This window comes from Eublepharis macularius, chromosome 15, assembly GCF_028583425.1.
Source record: "Eublepharis macularius isolate TG4126 chromosome 15, MPM_Emac_v1.0, whole genome shotgun sequence".
In the NCBI taxonomy this organism is placed as follows: Eukaryota; Metazoa; Chordata; class Lepidosauria; order Squamata; family Eublepharidae; genus Eublepharis; species Eublepharis macularius.
Genome location: NC_072804.1, coordinates 48,677,581 through 48,695,815, shown reverse-complemented (window position 1 = coordinate 48,695,815; position 18,235 = coordinate 48,677,581). Strand labels below are relative to the sequence as shown.

The 18,235-nt window shown below is 44.1% G+C and overlaps 2 protein-coding genes across 2 annotated transcripts in view; one reads left to right on the top strand and one right to left on the bottom strand.

Moving 5' to 3' along the window:
• Positions 1-357: 357 nt before the first annotated feature.
• LOC129342963 (probable G-protein coupled receptor 33) lies at positions 358-1,419 on the top strand. The gene has a single exon (XM_054998919.1). The coding sequence runs from the start codon at positions 358-360 to the stop codon at positions 1,417-1,419; it is 1,062 nt and encodes a 353-aa protein (XP_054854894.1).
• Positions 1,420-4,283: 2,864 nt separating this feature from the next.
• LOC129342962 (uncharacterized) overlaps positions 4,284-18,235 on the bottom strand; it is a 46,558-nt gene continuing 32,606 nt past the window's right edge. The window contains exons 11-16 of the mRNA XM_054998918.1: positions 13,233-13,640; positions 10,327-10,380; positions 8,631-8,897; positions 5,711-5,998; positions 4,641-4,725; positions 4,284-4,521 (exon numbers count right to left, since the gene is read on the bottom strand). Coding sequence (XP_054854893.1) covers positions 4,284-4,521; positions 4,641-4,725; positions 5,711-5,998; positions 8,631-8,897; positions 10,327-10,380; positions 13,233-13,640 — 1,340 coding nt within the window. The remainder of the gene's footprint in view (positions 4,522-4,640; positions 4,726-5,710; positions 5,999-8,630; positions 8,898-10,326; positions 10,381-13,232; positions 13,641-18,235) is intronic.

Below are 18,235 nucleotides of genomic sequence, written 5' to 3'. Positions count from 1 at the left end.
ACCCCCCCCCCACCTCTCTCTTCAGAACTGGTAAATATCACCCTATCTCTTTCCCACTTTCCTCCCTATTTTCTATCTAGCCTTGTATATGTGCTACGTGGGTTCCATACTTGCTTGATTGCCTTTTATTTCTCTGTCAAAAACCTTTCCTGTTGAACATCTGCCCGCTTATTTGAGAGCTCTCTGAGGGAATAATCCTGGTATGCATAGGTGGAGATTTCCCAGTTACCCTCTCTCACTGCATCTCATTTAATGCTAATGCTAACTCACAAGGAGAGACCCCTCATTAGAGTAACACATGCCCTGAAACCAAATAAGCACCTGTCTTCGCTCTTTCTAATCTTCCTCTAGAACCTGATGGAGAAAGCCAACATGACCATCCTCTTGGAGAAGAATGTTTCAACTACAATCTTAAGCACCGTTCATTCACCAGTGGATATAACTCCTATGAATCTGGCTATGGGCATCTCCAACTTGGTGGCCTTCCTGGTGGGGACATCAGTCAACGGGCTCTTCCTATGGGTATTGGCGATGAAGATGAAGAGAACTGTGACTACCCTCTGGTTCCTCAACCTGATCCTCATCTATTTCATGTCTTCTTCCTACATACCTTTCTTTGCTGTCTACTTCCTCCTTGATTTCCACTGGGTCTTTGGCGCAATCATGTGCAAAGTGGTTAACTCCCTAGGTTCACTGGGGATGTTTATCACCGTCTTTCTCATCACTATTATCAGCATAGACCGCTACCTGCTCATCTGCCACCCCATCTGGTCCCAGTATAACCGGACTGTTCCTCGGGCACGGAGACTGATTGCAGGAGTGTGGCTCACTTCGTTCGCCCTGAGTGCTCCCTACCTGGCTTTCCGGGAGACTCGAGAAGCAGAAAAGGGTAAAATCACGTGTGTCAACAATTATGCTCTCTCCAGTGACTGGGGTAGTCCCAGAATAGAAGCCCTAAGGAATCTCATTCATTTGACTCTCTTTTTGGTTCGATTCCTGCTGGCCTTCTTGATTCCCTTCTGCATCATAACGGGCTGCTATTGCAGAATGAGATCAGAACTAAAGAAGAAAAGGTGGGTGAGGAACAAAAAGCCCTTCAGAATCCTGGCAATTGCTGTGGCCTCCTTCTTCGTCTGCTGGCTTCCTTACCATCTCTATCATGGTTTATCACTCTTTAAGAGAGTACCAGATGGATTACTACTGCCTCTTCAAGGAATTTTTATCATCACAAGGTGTTTCAATTTCTGCGTCACCCCCATTCTCTATCTCTTTGTTGGGGAGAAATTCCAGCAAATCTGCAAGATGTCCCTTCTCGGTTTGCTGAAGAAAGCTTTTGTGGATATCCCTGTCCAACCTGGGGATGATCCACTGGCAATGACAAGGGCCACCCAACCAGTACCAGCAACAGCTTGTAGATGAAGATTACTTGGGGGTGGAGGATCATCTGCCATCTCTTTGAAGAGGCTGCCTTGGGTTGGTGGTAGAAAGAAACTCAGTTCCTACATCTTATAAAATTGCTTTCCAGAGTGAGATTTTTCCCCTGTGTGAACTGGCACGGAACCATATTAACGAATGTTCGGTTCGCAATGTGAAAAGTATAACCTCCATGCAAGAAGAATCCAGTTTAAAACTTGTCATTGGGTGCCACTTTCCTGGCCTTCCACTAACGATGCAAAACTGAATTATTCAAAATGGCTTTTTACACAAAAGGGCTGTTTTGTAGGGAGATGATCCAAAAGAGATGCTTCATCAACAAGTTAGGGACCATAGACTTCACCACTATGTTGTCTCACAGACTATCTGTTTCTTTAAGTATGTGCTCCTATGTACTACCTGTTGCTTTAAGTATGACCCTCCTGGATAGTTCTATGTTTTCTAATGTCTGTCCTAGAATTGCTTAAGCTCTGTTTCAGGATTTCTTCAACTCTGTATTGGATTGATTTCTAATACAATATCTTTGTAAACTTGCATTTATTTATCCGATGGCATTGTTCATTGAAATGTCCTTGATACTGACTGTGCTAATCTTACTCTATGTAATCCGCCTTGAGTCTCAGTGAGAAAGGTGGACTATAAATAACACAAATAAATAAATGAATAAACAAAAAAACAAATAAATAAACAGGGCTGAGAAGAACATTTCATATTTGAACAGCCTGGCTGTATCACATGTTCCCATATGACTCTGCTTTATCTCGTACAAGACCAGCGGTTTATCAAGGTCAATCTTATCTACACGGCTGACAGCCGTTCTTCAAGATCTTAAGAAGAGGATTTTCACATCACCTACTTCCAGAACATTTTAACTAGAGATGCCAGGGATTGAACCAGGGACCTTCTGCGCTCAAAGAAGATGCTCTATCGCTCCCGTCATGTCTCTTCTCTAGTCTTCATTATATGATTAATGTCCTGCACATATATTATTGTGCATGCAGTTGCTATGCTGTTTTTACAATGCATCTGTGATTCTGGAGATTTGCAATCTTTCCCCCATCGGTCTTGTGACTAAGTCCTGCTTCGATGGAAAGTTTTTGATGCTTTATTATGTAAACATTTAAAATTTGCTTTGTATGTTTATGTGCCGCTGTGTGATATCACTACTGCAGTGAGATGCTATATTCTAGTTGTCTGTTTTCTCTTTTAAATGTATTTTTAGTTTGGGGTTTATGGCACATTTTTTAAAAAAATTATTATACTTTTTCCCTTAGGAGAAAGGTGGGATATTAATGTTGCAAAATAAATGAACAGCTTTCAAGAGGTCGATATTAATTTGATTGCACTTTAATCATTAATAAATTCCATACAATGCAGCTCCTTGGAGTCTGGTAAAAATGTACATTTGTGCAAGACATTGCACACCTTTGACATTTTTCTGATTACTTTTTTAAAGAGAAATCATGATTTTATGTTGTATATCTAATGATCTGCTGATGATGTACACAGATAAATTGCTAGTCAGAAAATACCACTTTGGCTGATTTGTGTAGCTGAAACAGTTTTCAGTCACGATGCCCAAAATTCTACTTACAAAAAAAATTGTGGACGGAGTCAAAAATGAGTTTGCTCTCAAATACCTGGATGCCAAATCAATTTCATTTCAGATGGGGTGAAGGAGTCAAGAGAGAAGCTAAGACAGTCTGATGGGAATGGGAAATCAAGAGTATGCATGAATATAGCAGGCATGTTGTGGAACGACATCTTTCAGACATTGGCAAACAACCTGGAACCTGGAACAACAAAGCATCTCTCTCCCAGTCTCTTATTTGCAGGCCCAACACCCAACATGATTTCACAGGAATCACATAGTCTAGCACAGGGGTCCCCAACAAGGCACCCATGGGCACCCGCTGATACCTTACCCAGTGCCCACTGTGTGTTATTAGAAAGCAGGTGGGGCAAGGTAGAGATCCTGCCCAGCAGCACTTCTAATAGGCTGTGCAGATTAAAATAACATAGTTTTGGTGGCAGCAGCCACTATAGTGTTGGTTTTATTCTCTCTCGTCTTTCCCTGTGTATTTTAAAAAAATGTTCTTCTTGTCCCCAGCATTTGGGCTTCCTCCGTGTGCATGTATGGGTGTGTGTCAGAGTTTCTCAGGTGCTCGCAGGCTGAAAAAGATTGGAGACCCCTACTCTAGTGACACATTTTAACCACCTTTTGAACAAATATTCAATATAGCTGAAAAGTATGATGAACAGTTATTCAGTGTCTGTTTGTACACTTGTGGCAATGTGGCATTGCTGTCTTAATCTTCATTTGCAACTATGAATGCAGAATCAACAGGGCAATATTAATCTTGTTTATCCTGGAATAAAAATGCATGACTTTGGACAATGTGCTTTGGGGGCCCTTCTGTGTATTTCCTTTCACTCCAGATTAGAGATGGGCATGAACCGAAATACGAAACAAAATTCATGACAAACCAGGCTGGTTCATGGTTCATGAACCAGAGGTTCGTCAGATCCCATTTCTGACGAACCACCATGAACTTTAAGCTGGTTTGTTTGGTTAATTTTTCAGTTCATCACTGCAGGCAGCCTGGCACCAATCCATCAGTTTCCTAGGCAACAGGGGATGGACTTCTTGCTGACCTTCTGCTGACACGGAAGTGGTGATTTGCTGGCCCGGAAGTGACATTTTCATGAACCAAAACAAACCGATTTGTGAACCGGGGCAGGTTTGTGAAAGTTCGTAATTCGTGGTTAATGAAATGTGATGAACCACAAACCACATGGTTCTTTTTTTCTTGTTCGTGTCCATCTCTACTCCAGATGTTGGTTTCCTTTCACTCTGGAAGAACACAGCTGTATGTGACGCCTTCTATAGACTGCTGGTTGTAGTAAATCCCACTGTACCGAACAACAGGATCCTGGAGGACACAGTTGTGTGTGATGTCTTCCCTGGGCATAAGATTGCTGTAGATGTCACTGGTATCATCGGCCACCTGTTGTCCTTTTGAACGGGCGTCATCGGCCGCCTGTTGGCCGTTTGAATCAGATGAAACTTTCCTCTCCTTCAAAAGGCTAAAAGTAAATGTCATCAAAATACAGCGATTAAATAGCTAGATGGAGGTGGGCATGAACTGCTTGGAACTGGGTCAATGAGTACAGAACAAGTACAGAAAACATGAAAAATAACTTACCAGATCAGGTATGCGCCTAGCAAAAAGAGGGTGGCTGTGATCAAAGGCCCACAGAGAGCAGAGATCAAGATACTGGGATAAGCTCCTGCAATGTTAAAATGAGATAAGAAGAAACTGAGGCAGAGGCTAAGAGCTCCACTTTGGGCTTCGTAATATCTGTCCCCCACAAAAGGCAGCCCAGTGCCATCTCTTTGGATGGTAGGTAATCAATTATTTGGGGCACTTTGGCACCTCCACTGAGCCTGCAACTCTTACTTACCCTTAAGATCGACATCTACAGATAGAACAAAATCTAAACTACACAACAAGACTGAATTACTGTAAGAAAATGAGTACAAGAGGCTAGGTTTCCTTTATCAAGAGCAACTTCTGACATTTCTTCCTTATTTATTTGGGTGGGAGGGTGGCATGGTATAGCCTGATCTCATCAGAGCTTAGAAGCTAAGCTACTTGGATGGGAGGTCACTGAGGAAGACTCTGCAGAGGAAGGCACTGGCAAACCACCTCTGCCTTTTACTTACCTTGAAAGCCTCTTGCTGGGCGCAAGTTGACGGCACATAGGCATTTATTTATTTATTTTATTCACATTATTTATTGTCCACCTTTCTCACTGAGATTCAAGGCAGATTACACGGTGTGAGTTAATACAGTCAGTCATTTATTATAAACAATGGAATAGGGTATATAAATGCAAATTTGCAAAGATTTAAAATCAGCAGAAATCCAATACAGAGCTGAAGAAATGCTGAAACAGAGCATAAGCAATTCTGAGACTGATACATTAAAAAACATAGAACTACCCAGTAGGATCATACCCAAAGCAACAGATAGCACACAGCGGCACATAGTAGTAAACACTATGGTTCCTAGCCCTCTACTGATGCATCCCTCTGAGACCACTTCCTTACAGTACAGCCCTCCTAGCTGAGTAAAAAGGCCCTCTTGAATAATTCAGTTTCACATCATCTGTGGAAAGGCAGGAGAATGGGAGCTTTCCTGACCTCTTCAGGTAGGCTGTCCATGGTTGGCATGCACAAAAATCCGGGAAGAGATCTGGGAGAAAGACTCACTTGTTATGGAAGAACTGAGTACAAACTGAAGGGTGTAGGCCCCGGAAGGATTGGTCACAGAACAAACGATGCTGTGGTACTCCTTCTGGCTCCCTGTCCAGTTTAGGGAACTGGTGAGCTCTTTTCCCTGCAGAGTTTCTCTTGGGATACTCCCATTGATAATCTTGCCATCCACTTGCCACTTGATCTGGGGTGGAGGCCAAGAGTGCAGAGAACAAGTGCATAAGATGGCATTGCCCTCACGTCGACATGTGGAATTTTGCTGGGTGCTGCTGAGCCTGGGTCCATCTGGAAAAGTGTAAAAATCCAATGAATCAGAGGCAGAAAGTAGAAAAGAGCAAGAGTCCAGTAGCACCTATAAGACTAACAAAATTTGTGGTAGGGTATGAGCTTTTGTGAGCCACAGCTCACTTCTTCAGATACCTGAGATACCTGAAGACGTGAGCTGTGACTCACGAAAGTTCATACCCTGCCACAGATTTTGTCCGTCTTATAGGTGCTACTGGACTCTTTCTCTTTTCTACTACTACAGACAGACCAACACCGCTACTCATCTTGATCTATCTCCAGAGACCGAAAAGATTGTTTTTAAAAAGCCTCTCCTTGCAGTACTGCAACAGAGCACAAGAGGGCGATATGCAAGTGATAACGGATTAAAAGGCAATGGTCGTTGTGGGTTTTCCGGGCTGTATTGCCGTGGTCTTGGCATTGTAGTTCTTGACGTTTCGCCAGCAGCTGTGGCTGGCATCTTCAGAGGTGTAGCACCAAAAGACAGAGATCTCTCAGTGTCACAGTGTGGAAAAGATGTAGGTCATTTGTATCTACTCAGGAGGGGTGGGGTTGAGCTGAGTCATCCTGTAAGAGTTTCCCAGGGTGTGGAATGCTAATGGCGGGAGGCTTCACTGTATCCTGAGGAGGTTCTTTTGCATATGGATTGGTACTTGATGTGCTAATCTTCTCTGCAGGGCTATTGTCGGGGATAGAATGTTTTGTTAGCCTGGTGTTTTTCAGAACTGGAAACCATGCTCTGTTCATTCTTAAGGTTTCTTCTTTCCTGTTGAAGTTTTGCTTATGCTTGTGAATTTCAATGGCTTCCCTGTGCAGTCTGACAAAGTAGTTGGAAGAGTTGTCCAGTATTTTGGTGTCCTGGAATAAGAAACTGTGCCCTGTTTGAGTTAGGCTATGTTCAGCCACTGCTGATTTTTCAGGTTGTCCAAGTCTGCAGTGTCTTTCATGTTCTTTTATTCTTGTCTGGATGCTACGCTTTGTGGTCCCGATGTAAACTTGTCCACAGCTGCAGGGTATATGGTATACTCCTGCAGAGGTGAGGGGGTCTCTACTGTCTTTTGCTGATCGTAGCATCTGTTGTATTTTTCGGGTGGGTCTGAATACTGCTTGAAGGTTATGCTTTTTCATAAGCTTTCCCATCTGATCAGTAATTCCTTTGATATATGGCAAAAACACTTTTCCAGCTCAACCCCACCCCTCCTGAGTAGATACAAATGACCTACATCTTTTCCACATTGTGACACTGAGAGATCTCTGTCTTTTGGTGCTACACCTCTGAAGATGCCAGCCACAGCTGCTGGCGAAACGTCAGGAACTACAATGCCAAGACCACGGCAATACAGCCCGGAAAACCCACAACGACCATCGTTCTCAGGCCGTGAAAGCCTTCGACAATACATCGGTTTAAAAGGCATTTTGCCAACATTTACTTATTTTATAACTTTTGACTTTTATTGTTATTGACTTCATTTACGGTCTATCTGTCTTGTTGAGACTCAAGGCGGATCCTCGATCTTGCACGCATTTCCAATGATCATTTGGAAATGCCCCACCCACACGCACACATACACAACTCCTCAATTATGCACTTTGCCATAACTTGCAAGTTTCACAAGATAAAATTGAGAAAACTCATCCAATTTTGCAAATTTCATTGGAGGGTTTGCGAGTGAGGCAGGGGGTAAGATACATAAATAAATAAGGTAAATTTTCCCCTTCTGCATGTCCATGGATGGCTTCAAAAACTACATGCCTGAATACCCTGGAAACTGCATTTTGATTTTTGGGACTCATGCACAGCAACAGCACATGGGGTGGGTGTGTCCAAAGTGTCATGCTTAAGTGACATGCACAGAAGTGCTGCCCTCTCAAACTCATTAAGTCACACCAATGACTCTTCTTGTGCTTGTGCCATGGCAAGAAAAAGATTGCCCTGAACCAAGAGACTCACTCCACCTACATTCATATGCACTGAGATGCCATGATGGGAAGAAAAAAGCCTCACTGGTTAGATTTCTGCCCATCATCAAATGCAAGTGTCTTACCAGGAAAAAAAAAACAAGTAGCAAACTGATAAATAAATCGTTATGTAGGCCCCAGAAACCTAATTAAACGATTCCATGTTTGGGCCGTTAGCAGAGTCTATCATTTGGCAGAGGAAGTGTGATTATAGGTGGTTGTGAGCTTGTTCTGCTGGCTGGTGTTGAGTGCAGGAGAGAAAATCATAAATCATAGACTTGCTTTATATTTAGAAAAGAAATAAGAGTTCTTTATTGTAGGAACTCCATACTCTGATAGGAAAGGCGGAGAGACAGATCCTAACTAGTCTAAGGATGGGCATGAATGGCTGGGCAAGGCCTGCATCCATGCTGCCAAGATGGAAGAAGGAGAAAGAGAGAAGTGTTGCCTGGAACAATGCCAGGAAGAGAAGAAGTGAGAGGGAGGAAGTCAGGAGGAGGAAATCCTGAGAATAGCAATCTACATATCAAGGGACAGTCAGAGCAGTAAACAGTAAACAGAGTGCCCTGACCTCTCTATCATTCTATCGCTTTGGTTTGTCCCCCTCTGAATCCTCCTCTTCCAACACAAACCAAAGAGGAATGCCGCCATGTAAAGATGCGGTGGTTCTTACATTGCACACATAGTTGGAGGGTCTTCCTTGCAGAACCGTATGGAGTTTTCGCCCAGCACAGATATTCCCCAGCATCCTCTGGTCTGACCTTTGGTAGCAGGAGAACATGCTCCCTGCTTTGCCTGGCGCTGCTGAGGGTCTTGTTCCCCTTCCTCCAGCTCAGGGTGGGGTCAGGCCTGCTCTCTACGTTACAAACCAGGGCGATGCGTTCACCTTCTTGGGCCACCGCTGAATCCACATCCCTTTTGGCTTCCTGGGAGCACAAAGCTGCAAGAGAAACAGACCTGAGTTAGAGACAATTGCTTTGGGGTGTGCCTGTTGCTGAGATGAGGTCTATGACGGGGTAGAGGTTTATAGTTTGATCCCTCCGCCCCGCCCCAGCAAGGCTTTGGGGAAAGTTTATTAAAGTACCAGTGTAAGATGCAGGGTAGTACAAGGTCTAGCACCCCTCGCCCCGGTACTCCCTCTTCTATGTTCTCTATATATAGGGTTGCCAGCTCTAGGTTGGGAAATTTCTGGAGATTTGGGGGGGGGGGAAGAGCTTGGGGAGGGTGGGATTTGGGGAGAGAAAGGACCACAGTGGGGTATAATGCCCTAGAGTCCACCCTCCAAAGCAGCTGTTTTCTCCAGGGGAACTGATCTCTGTCACCTGGAGATCACTTGTAATCACCCAGCAAACGCCTGATGAACCTGAAGGGGCGGCTCCTCTTCCCCCCTCCAAACCTAATGGCTCTCTTGCTCTGTTTTTGATCATTTACGTCAGGACAAAGGCACAGGCTCTGTATGCCTCTACATGAAAATGCCCATGAAATCTTTGATCTATACTCAGCAGTTCTCTCTCTCCAATCTGATCCTTCATCATCACTGCTGTAGCATCGTGGTTAAGTGGTTGGGTTGCGAGTCAGCAGTCTGCTGGTTCGAAACCCCCTACTGCCCTGAGCTCATCAGGCAACCTTGGGCAAGCATCTCCTCTCAGCCCCAGCTCCCCAGCTGGATTGTGGGGATAATGATAACAATGACCTTGTTCGGTGCTTTGAGAGGGACCCTGATCTGTCTAGAAGAGAGGTATATAAGCATGCTGTTTGTATTACTAAACTCTTAGATCTTAACTGGCTTGGGGTATGTGTGTGTATTTACTGTCAGATGCAAGTGAACCTAGAACCTCTGGGCTCCATCTAGTTCTCATAATCAGAGCCAGTGTGGTGTAGTGTTTCTCATGTCAGAATAGGATTTGGGAGACCCAGGTTCGAATCCCCGCTCAGCCAAGGATGCTCTCTGGGTGACCTTGGACCCCTCACTCTCTTTCAGGCTAACCTACTGCACAAGGTTGTTGTGAGGATAAAATGGAGGAGGGGGCTGGCTACGCTAAATAAGCCACTTTGGGTCCCCGTTGGGGAGAAAAGTAGGGTGCAAACTTCTAGATGTCGGTTCCTATCAATTCCATCAACTTATTCACTTACCCATAACTCACATGAATGAATGAATGAATGAATGAATGAATGAATGAATGAATGAATGAATGAATGAATGAATGAATGAATGAACTTTGTTGAGAATGTGGTATCTAAATACAAGAAATGAATACTCTTTTAAATTCAGATTTCTACTGAAGCTCTGAAATGGGTCAGAAAGTGTCATTTTTCTTAGGTTCAATGACTAAAATAAGCAAACACCCTCAGAGCTTCATATATCTCACCAGCATGTCCATGGCTTGTTCCATTTGCCAGTATTTTGATGACCTGAGGAGGACCTGAAACAGAATATACCAACACACTGAGGTCAGGGAAGCAAAAGTTTAATGGAGACATACCCCACCTCCCACCCTCCACAAGTTAGAGTGGGACAGCACTAAGGAGGAAAAGGAAGATTAACCTTTCCACCGCCAGTCCATTTTCTGGGGAAAGTAAGTAGATCCGGAGGTGGTAGCAGGATCTTACCATACCCCCAAAGTCTCAGAAGGTCTCTGGAGAGGTATGAGACTACTTTAAATCTGTGCATCTCTCTGGACAACTCAACTGCCTCAGCAGCTTGCTGTCCTGAAGCAAATAACAGGGGCAGGGGAGAGGAGGTGAAGAACTTGAGACCCTGATAACGTGAGTTGTCCTAGGGGAAGAAATTGCGTCTCAGTGGAAGGGCATCTATTTGCATGCAAGACTTGTGTCCAATCCGTCTCATCTCTACTTAAAGGAGCTCTCAGCTGTCCAGAGAGACCTTCCCCTGCCAGAGGCCTTGGAGAGCTACCGTGACTCAGAGGAGTTAATCATGAGCTGCGTGTACCAGCGGTCTTACTTAGAATAAGTAGGGATAAACTAATGTTCCCTCTTTTGTTCCTGTTGATATTCAATTCTAATTTTGGCATCAATTTCTCTGTAGGTTTTGTATATTTTGAGAGCACACGTTGTACAATTTGGGCATGCAAAACTTGTTGTCTTTATGCTTTTATAGAATTTACACATAAAGCCGAAGTACAAGGCTGATTGATAGAAGAACAAATAATACTGAAAAATGCAAACATTGTTGGGGGGGGGGACTTTGGCACAAGGAAACCAAAAATAATAATAACAATAATAACATTTAATTTATATACCGCCCTTCAGGACAACTTAATGCCCACTCAGAGTGGTTTACAAACTATGCCATTGTTATCCCCACAACAAAACACTCTGAGAGGTGGGTGGGGCTGAGAGAGCTCCTAGAAGCTGTGACTGACCCAAGGTCACCCAGCTGGCTTCAGGGGGAATCAAACCCAGTTCTCCAGATTAGAGACCCATGCTCTTAACCACTACATCAAATGAAAAAGAGTCTAGTAGCACCTTTAAGACTAACCAATTTTATTGTAGCATAAGCTGCCTGGTGTGGGCTTTCGGGGACCACAGTTCTCTTTGTCAGATGCATCTGGCAGGGAGAGCTGTGGTTATCGAAGGCTTATATTGCATAGGAATTGGAAGCTTTTACTGCTGCAAACTAGCACGGCAAACTGACTCCACACCAAAAGGAGATGTTTACATTTACTAGCAAAGGAATGTTTTGGTTGCCTCCCCGCTAATTGCAACCTGTCCCCTTCTGATATATGTCTCCTTCTCTCCCCTATCTCCCCTCCTCTTCTGTATTTGACCAGTTTGGATCATGCATCTGACGAAGAGAACTTGATTCTCGAAAGCTTATGCTACAATAAAATTGGTTAGTCTTAAAGGTGCTACTGGACTCTTTTTGATTTTACTACTACAGACTAACACGGCTAACTCCTCTGGATACATCAAATGAAGAATCACAAGTTCTTTTTTTAATGATAAAGTAATTTACTGTGACAACATTGATTAATTTCTTTAAAAGGGCCAAAATACAACCATTTTAAAATTCATAACATTCTATTTGCATATGGGTGACCTGAAATTGAAAATGGTGGGTGGGTTTGGATACAGCAAGGATGTAAAATTTTAAATCATCCCCTGAGAATGTTTTTTAATGTAAGTCCTATAATTGATTATGTTCTGTTTCAGCAATTCTCCAACCCCATATTGGATCCTTGCTAATGCTATGTCTTTGTAAACTTGTATTCATTTACTCTATGACATTGTTTATGGAAATGTTCTTGACACTGTATGGAAATGCCTGCCCTTGTCCTTGCCACTGATTGTACTAATCAACGCTATGTAATCCGCCTTGAGTCTCAGTGAGAAAGGCGGAATATAAATAAATAAATAAATAAATAAATAAATAAATAAATAAATAAATAAATAAATAAATAAGGTTTATGTTGGAGGAAGACAAAGGAGAAAATTCATAAGAAGAGAAAAAGACGCTCAAGAGATAGTTGGGCTTCAGACGTTTTGGTGCCAGAAAGGACTGAGAGATACAGCTCCCTTAAGTTTCTAGTATCATCAATGTAGCATAAGTTTTCGAGAATCTCGAAAGCTTATGCTACAATAAAGTTGGTTAGCCTTAAAAGTGCTACTGGACTCTTTTTGATTTTGCTACTACAGACTAACACGGCTAACTCCTCTGCATCTAGTATCATCAATGTATCCAAAAAACAGCTTTGGGGTCTCTTGCAGTGGGGAAATGTGAAAGTTACCCACATATCAAAAGAAGCAAACTACCACTCAATGCATTACAATGGCATGCTATTATCACATCGACATTGAGTCTGGATCTGCTGGCATAATTATAAGCAAAGCTTCCCCATCCCTGCAGCATAAAATGGGCAGACTGGCCGTTTCACTTATGGAGAAAGTTCCCAGTAGGTCACTGCCCTAGAAGGCTACTGGCAACCAGAAAGAAGCAGAGCCCAAACCTAGTAGCTCTGCCAATGCCACAGGGTCTGATAGGCTTGGACCCTGCATTGGCGACAAGGATCAATGTCAGCTCAGCAGTTGCAGTTTCCTACACTGCCACTAGTTGGCAGCAGTGCAGGAGGAAATAAAGAATGGCTGGGAACACTGGCTGGGTATTTGCCAAACAGCCCCTGAAGTGCTGACATGTAGGGTTGCTGGAGCCGCTCAGCTTGGCACGTCCCCGTGCCATTTCAACTTCTAAGTCTGCCTGCATGGAAAAAATACAAAACAGGAAAAAAGAAAGTAAAATAAGCAGAAAACCTCTTACCGAACACAAAAATAGAAGGTGAAGTATGAATTTGATTGCTGTGGTTGGCATAAGTGTATTTCAGACTTCCTTTCTCGATCCGAAAGTAATACTCCCCTTCATCCCCCCATTGGGTGTCATTGATGCGGAAGGAGCACATGCCTTGATTGGGATCCCCTGTGAACTGGAAGCGGTTCACGGCAGATCTATCAACTGCTACCTTCTTGTCAGTGGTAGCCACAAGACGACCGGGGTCAGAGCGGTGTGGGTAGGCATGGGACTTTTTCTTAAACCAGTAGCCATAGAGTTCCTCTGACCCGGTCTGGTTTGGGTAGGTGAACTGGCAGGGTATGTGGACCCAGAGGCCCTGACGGACAGAGACAGAGGCAGGCATCGTCAGTGTATAATCCGATTTCTGGCTCATCAAACCTTCCAGAGAGAGAGAAACAAGAAGTTAACAGGGCATGTGAACAGAGAACTAAATAAATCCTATTTTGCACTGGTCATTCAATAGTTCTGTTGATTCCTTTTACACCCAGTAGCAACACATTGGGTAGTTATAGTATTTGACCCCTGGAGCAAGAAGAGGAGAAACATACAACTGATATCATCTCGGAACTTGTAGCATACGTTCTCAGACATTTATGCAAATTTGCAGAAGGAGGAACAAGCCCTCTGAGCAAGGAACACAGAGATTTATGATTTACAATGGAGAAATTTCAGGGTGGGGGGAGAATATCACCATGCCAGCATCTCCCTGCTCAGCTTCAAGGGAGGGGGCTGTGGTCTCTGGCAGGACTCCTAAAATACCTGCCTTTCTTGAACTACTCAATAGTCAGGCAGCCTCTGCTTATAACCTGGTCTTTTGCTTCTTCCTTTGGAAAAATGGGACCAGCTCACATGGAGTCCCAAGACTGAGGGCCAAGCTACAAGTGATGAATGACACTTGAATGGCAAGTGTGTTTCTCTCTGTTCACTTGCTCTCCACTCAATCCACTTGCCGTTCAACTGTCTTTCATCACTTGTAGCTTGGCCCTTAGTCTCATTTCCATGTCTTAATTGAGCTTTTGATCCACTGAGCTTTAATAATGCAAAAATGATACTGTAAGGAAGGAAGTGGCTTAGTACACAATGGGTTTGTGGGCTGCCAGACAGGTAACAAAGGATTAGCAAGCAACGGGCTGTGACCTTTACAGAAAGCCAAGAAATTTGCACTCTGAACTGATGACATGCAAATTGTTGTGAGCAGATTCATCCATGCTTAATCTCATTTGCATATCTGAATTAAAGACAGTGTGACAGCGAAACTGATGTAAGACCGACAAGAGTATCCAATTGATGTTCTCAATACCTCTGATTTTTCTTAATACAAAAGAGGAGGAAGGGGGGAGAGGCATTTGAAATGCAAATGGACATTTTGGCAACATAGCATTTCCTTTCATAGCTGCTTTAACCTTTGTTAAAGAAAACATCCTCAGATGTCCACATAAATAGCGCAGGAGAACCTCAAGAGCAATTTAAACCTCACATACAAAAATGTTCTAAGGACTTTTTTCCTTGTCAGATAATATTCATCTCAAACAACTGTGCAAAAGATAGGCCACCACCTTTGGATTCCAAATGCATTAAAAATCTGTGGATTTGTTCCCCTTGTGAAGGATAAAACTCGAATGTCTTCTCCGAACTTCAACTGAAGAGGTGGCAAGGTGGTATTGAAGCATATGAAAGGTCTAATAATGACATTATGGGAGACCTTGCAGGAGCCGTGAAACCACATCCTACCCCCACCCAACAACTCCTTGGAAATCTTTAGCAAAAGAAACGCATATTGGCAACGTCGACCCAACATTTCCCTGCCCCTCTTCCATCAGTTCATCTGCTGATGCCTGCCAAGGATAGGAAGATAAACACTAGATAGCATGAGGTTGCATGCCTTTATTTAGAGCTATCCTAGTTCTGTAGAGCTGCCAGTTCAAGCTTGAGGAACTCCTGGAGATCTGGGGTGGTGCTGGGAGAATGGAATTTGGGGGAAAGAGAGAGGTCATTGGGTATGGGATGGTATAGGGTTTACCTTCCAAAGCTGCCATTTTGTCCAAGGAAATGGATCTCAGCAGTCTAGAGATCAGTTGTAATTCCAAGAGAACTTCAGACCCCGCCTGGAGATCAGCAAACCTAGTCTTCAATCTAAAATTGCTTGCATGGTGGCTCATAGAAACCACAAGTCAATGCCTAGGTTGATTTCATCCCTTAGGGAGGGGATTATGATGAGCTGACTGCTTCCTGCCTGCCCTTTGAGGGCCTCTTTAATGGAAGCTGGAAGAAGGAAGGATCTAAGCAGGACATGAATCCAGGCACACCAAAGGGGTTCTTGGTTCTTCCTTGTAATGGAAGATGGCCATTTGTTTCTTCTTCCTAGAAGATACTTAGCAGCAGCAGCAACGGTTTGCTTGAAACTAGAGTTGCCAGCCTCCAGGTGGTGGCTGGAGATGCCCTGGAATTACAACTGATCTCCAAGCCACAGAGATCAGTTTCCCTGGAGAAAATGGCTGCTTTGGAGGGTGGACTCTGTGGAATTATACCCCACTGATGTCCCTCCCCTCCCCTCCCCTCCCCAAACCCTGCTTCTGCAGGCTCCACCCCCAAAATCTCCAGGAATTTCCCACCTGGCAACTCTACCTGCCACATCTGCTAAGGTCTATTTGTTGACTAGTTCAAGGTATTAACTCACCAAATGTTCCTGTTAGGAGCTCAAGAAACTGAAGCTAGCATCATTACAGGAAGCTAGAGAATATATTTTTAGAAGATTCAGAGTTCTGCCTGTAGCACTTACCTTTGCAGAGAGGGGCCAGGAACAGAACAACCAGCTTTGCCACAAAGGAGGCTACAGACTTCATTTTCCAGAAGGGACCAATGAGCTGCTGAATTCTCCAGCCTTGTGACGTCCCCTTGGAACTGGAGGTTTTGACCAGAGATCAGTAGCACGTTAGAGGCAGCGAGCAGGCAGCAGAAAATATACTGATGGTAGAGGGTGGTCAGAGACCCTAGATTTAGAAAAATAACAAGAACTGAGGTAGTGCCCAGTCCACAGCTCAGTGAATTCCCAGAGTAGATTTCTTTTCTGTGCACCAAGGCTTTTAGCTAAGGAATCCGTCTTTTTGTATTTCTGGCATTGTTCAAGGATGCTGTATTCAGATGAGATGACATGACAGGAGATAACGTTGTTGAGCGGAGGAACGGGAACAAGCAGAAAAAGGTGACCTAAGCAGAGGGCTTAAATGACATTTGCTGTACAGGTAAGTTCCATTGTGTTGAGCTACTGCCTTGGTTTCCATGCCAGTCCCTCAGTACAGTTAGGAATGGATGCCAGCATTACCAACTTCTGCTTGTGTTCGAAACACCTGATCAGATCGCCTTGCCTATTTTTTGTCAAGATCAATTTGAGCACCATGAACTCAAAATGAGTCAGATCCTTCGCCTATCAAGGTCAGATTGGCAGCAGTTCTCCAGGGCGGAGACTTTTCACATCACCGCCTGCCTGATCCCTGTCCATGGAGGTGCTAGGGATTGAACCGGGGACCTTCTGCAGGCAAAGCAGATACTCTGCCACTGCGCCACGGTCTTTTCCCTTAATGAGAACACACGGAGCTGCCTTATATTGAGTCACCCTTTTGGTCTATTAGTGCCCGGATTGTCTACTCAGACTGACAGTGGCTCTCCAGAGTTTCACATGGAGATTTGTCATATCACCTATTGCTTGGTCCTTTTAACTGGAGAGATACCGGGGACTGGAGCTGGGACTTCCTACATGCAAAGCAGATGCTCTAAACACTAAGCTTTGGCCCGGTCCCTGAAAACATTTAAGCTGATCTATCAAGGTCAGTCTTGTCTACTCAGACTGGCAGCTGCTCTCCAGGGTCTCAGGCAGAGGTCTTCCCCATCATCGGCTACTTGACCCTTTGAAATGGAGAGGTCAGGATTAGTCCTGGGACCTTCTGCATGCAAAAAATGAGCCATTATCCCCACAGAGGGTTTCCACCTTCCTCTCACCCGCTGAATTTTCGTGCCTTCAACCGTTGCCTCCCACAAAGAAACTTAACAGGGGCAGCTTTCACCACCATGGGGAAGCAGTGTTGGAGAAAACCCATAGGATAAATTGCCTTCCAACATGCCTCTGTTTAGAGAAGCAGATCAGGGGGAAAGGCAGCTATCCTCCGAATTTAGGTGTGCTTACCATGCAGCCAGGCAAGGAGCTGTGCTATCTCTTTGGTTCCTGTCTGAAGCCGGATAGCTGACTGGACACAGCTAAGATATTAATACAGAAACAAGAGAAAAATGGCAGGAAACAGCTTCTGTGAAATGTGTGGCGGGAGGGTGTTAGCCCATATTTTTTCTGTCCAGGGTCCAGAGCGTTTAGCAGTTGTTTCACAGTCTGACATTCAGGTGGGTGAAGCTCTTTCTGTTGCTGCAATTCTATCTCCATGGTAAGAAACTCTCTGAACAGGGGTACCTTAAAGATTAACTACAACCTGGTATGGGCTTTTTAAAATCAGAGCTCCTTTCCTCAGATACAGAGGCCAGTAGGCCTCTGTTTCTTTTTGCTATAACAGATCGACATGGCTACCCCACACTGGAATAATGAAAGAAAATCTTAGCCTGTTATATCATGCTGTTAAAGGAAGAAAAAGCCTGACCAGGAAAAAAAAGTGGATTTCTGTGCAACTTAACCACTGGCCTATTACAACGATTCCCACCTGTGAACAGATAACACTTTAAAAAAAGTAGGACCCATGCAAAACTGAAAGCATAAAACATGATTGCACTTGCGTGTCACTGATATTCATCTAGCAGGCTTCTGCATAGCTCCACATGGGGACCTCACATGCCCCTTTTGTTGAAGTAGCAATAAGGTAGAGAGGAAACCTTGTTGGAGAAGGGGGTAAACACTTTGCACTCACATTAAGCTTGAGAACATTCCATGGCTGCTCATATGGGACTGCTCAGAAGGCACGATGGTGAACCCACGG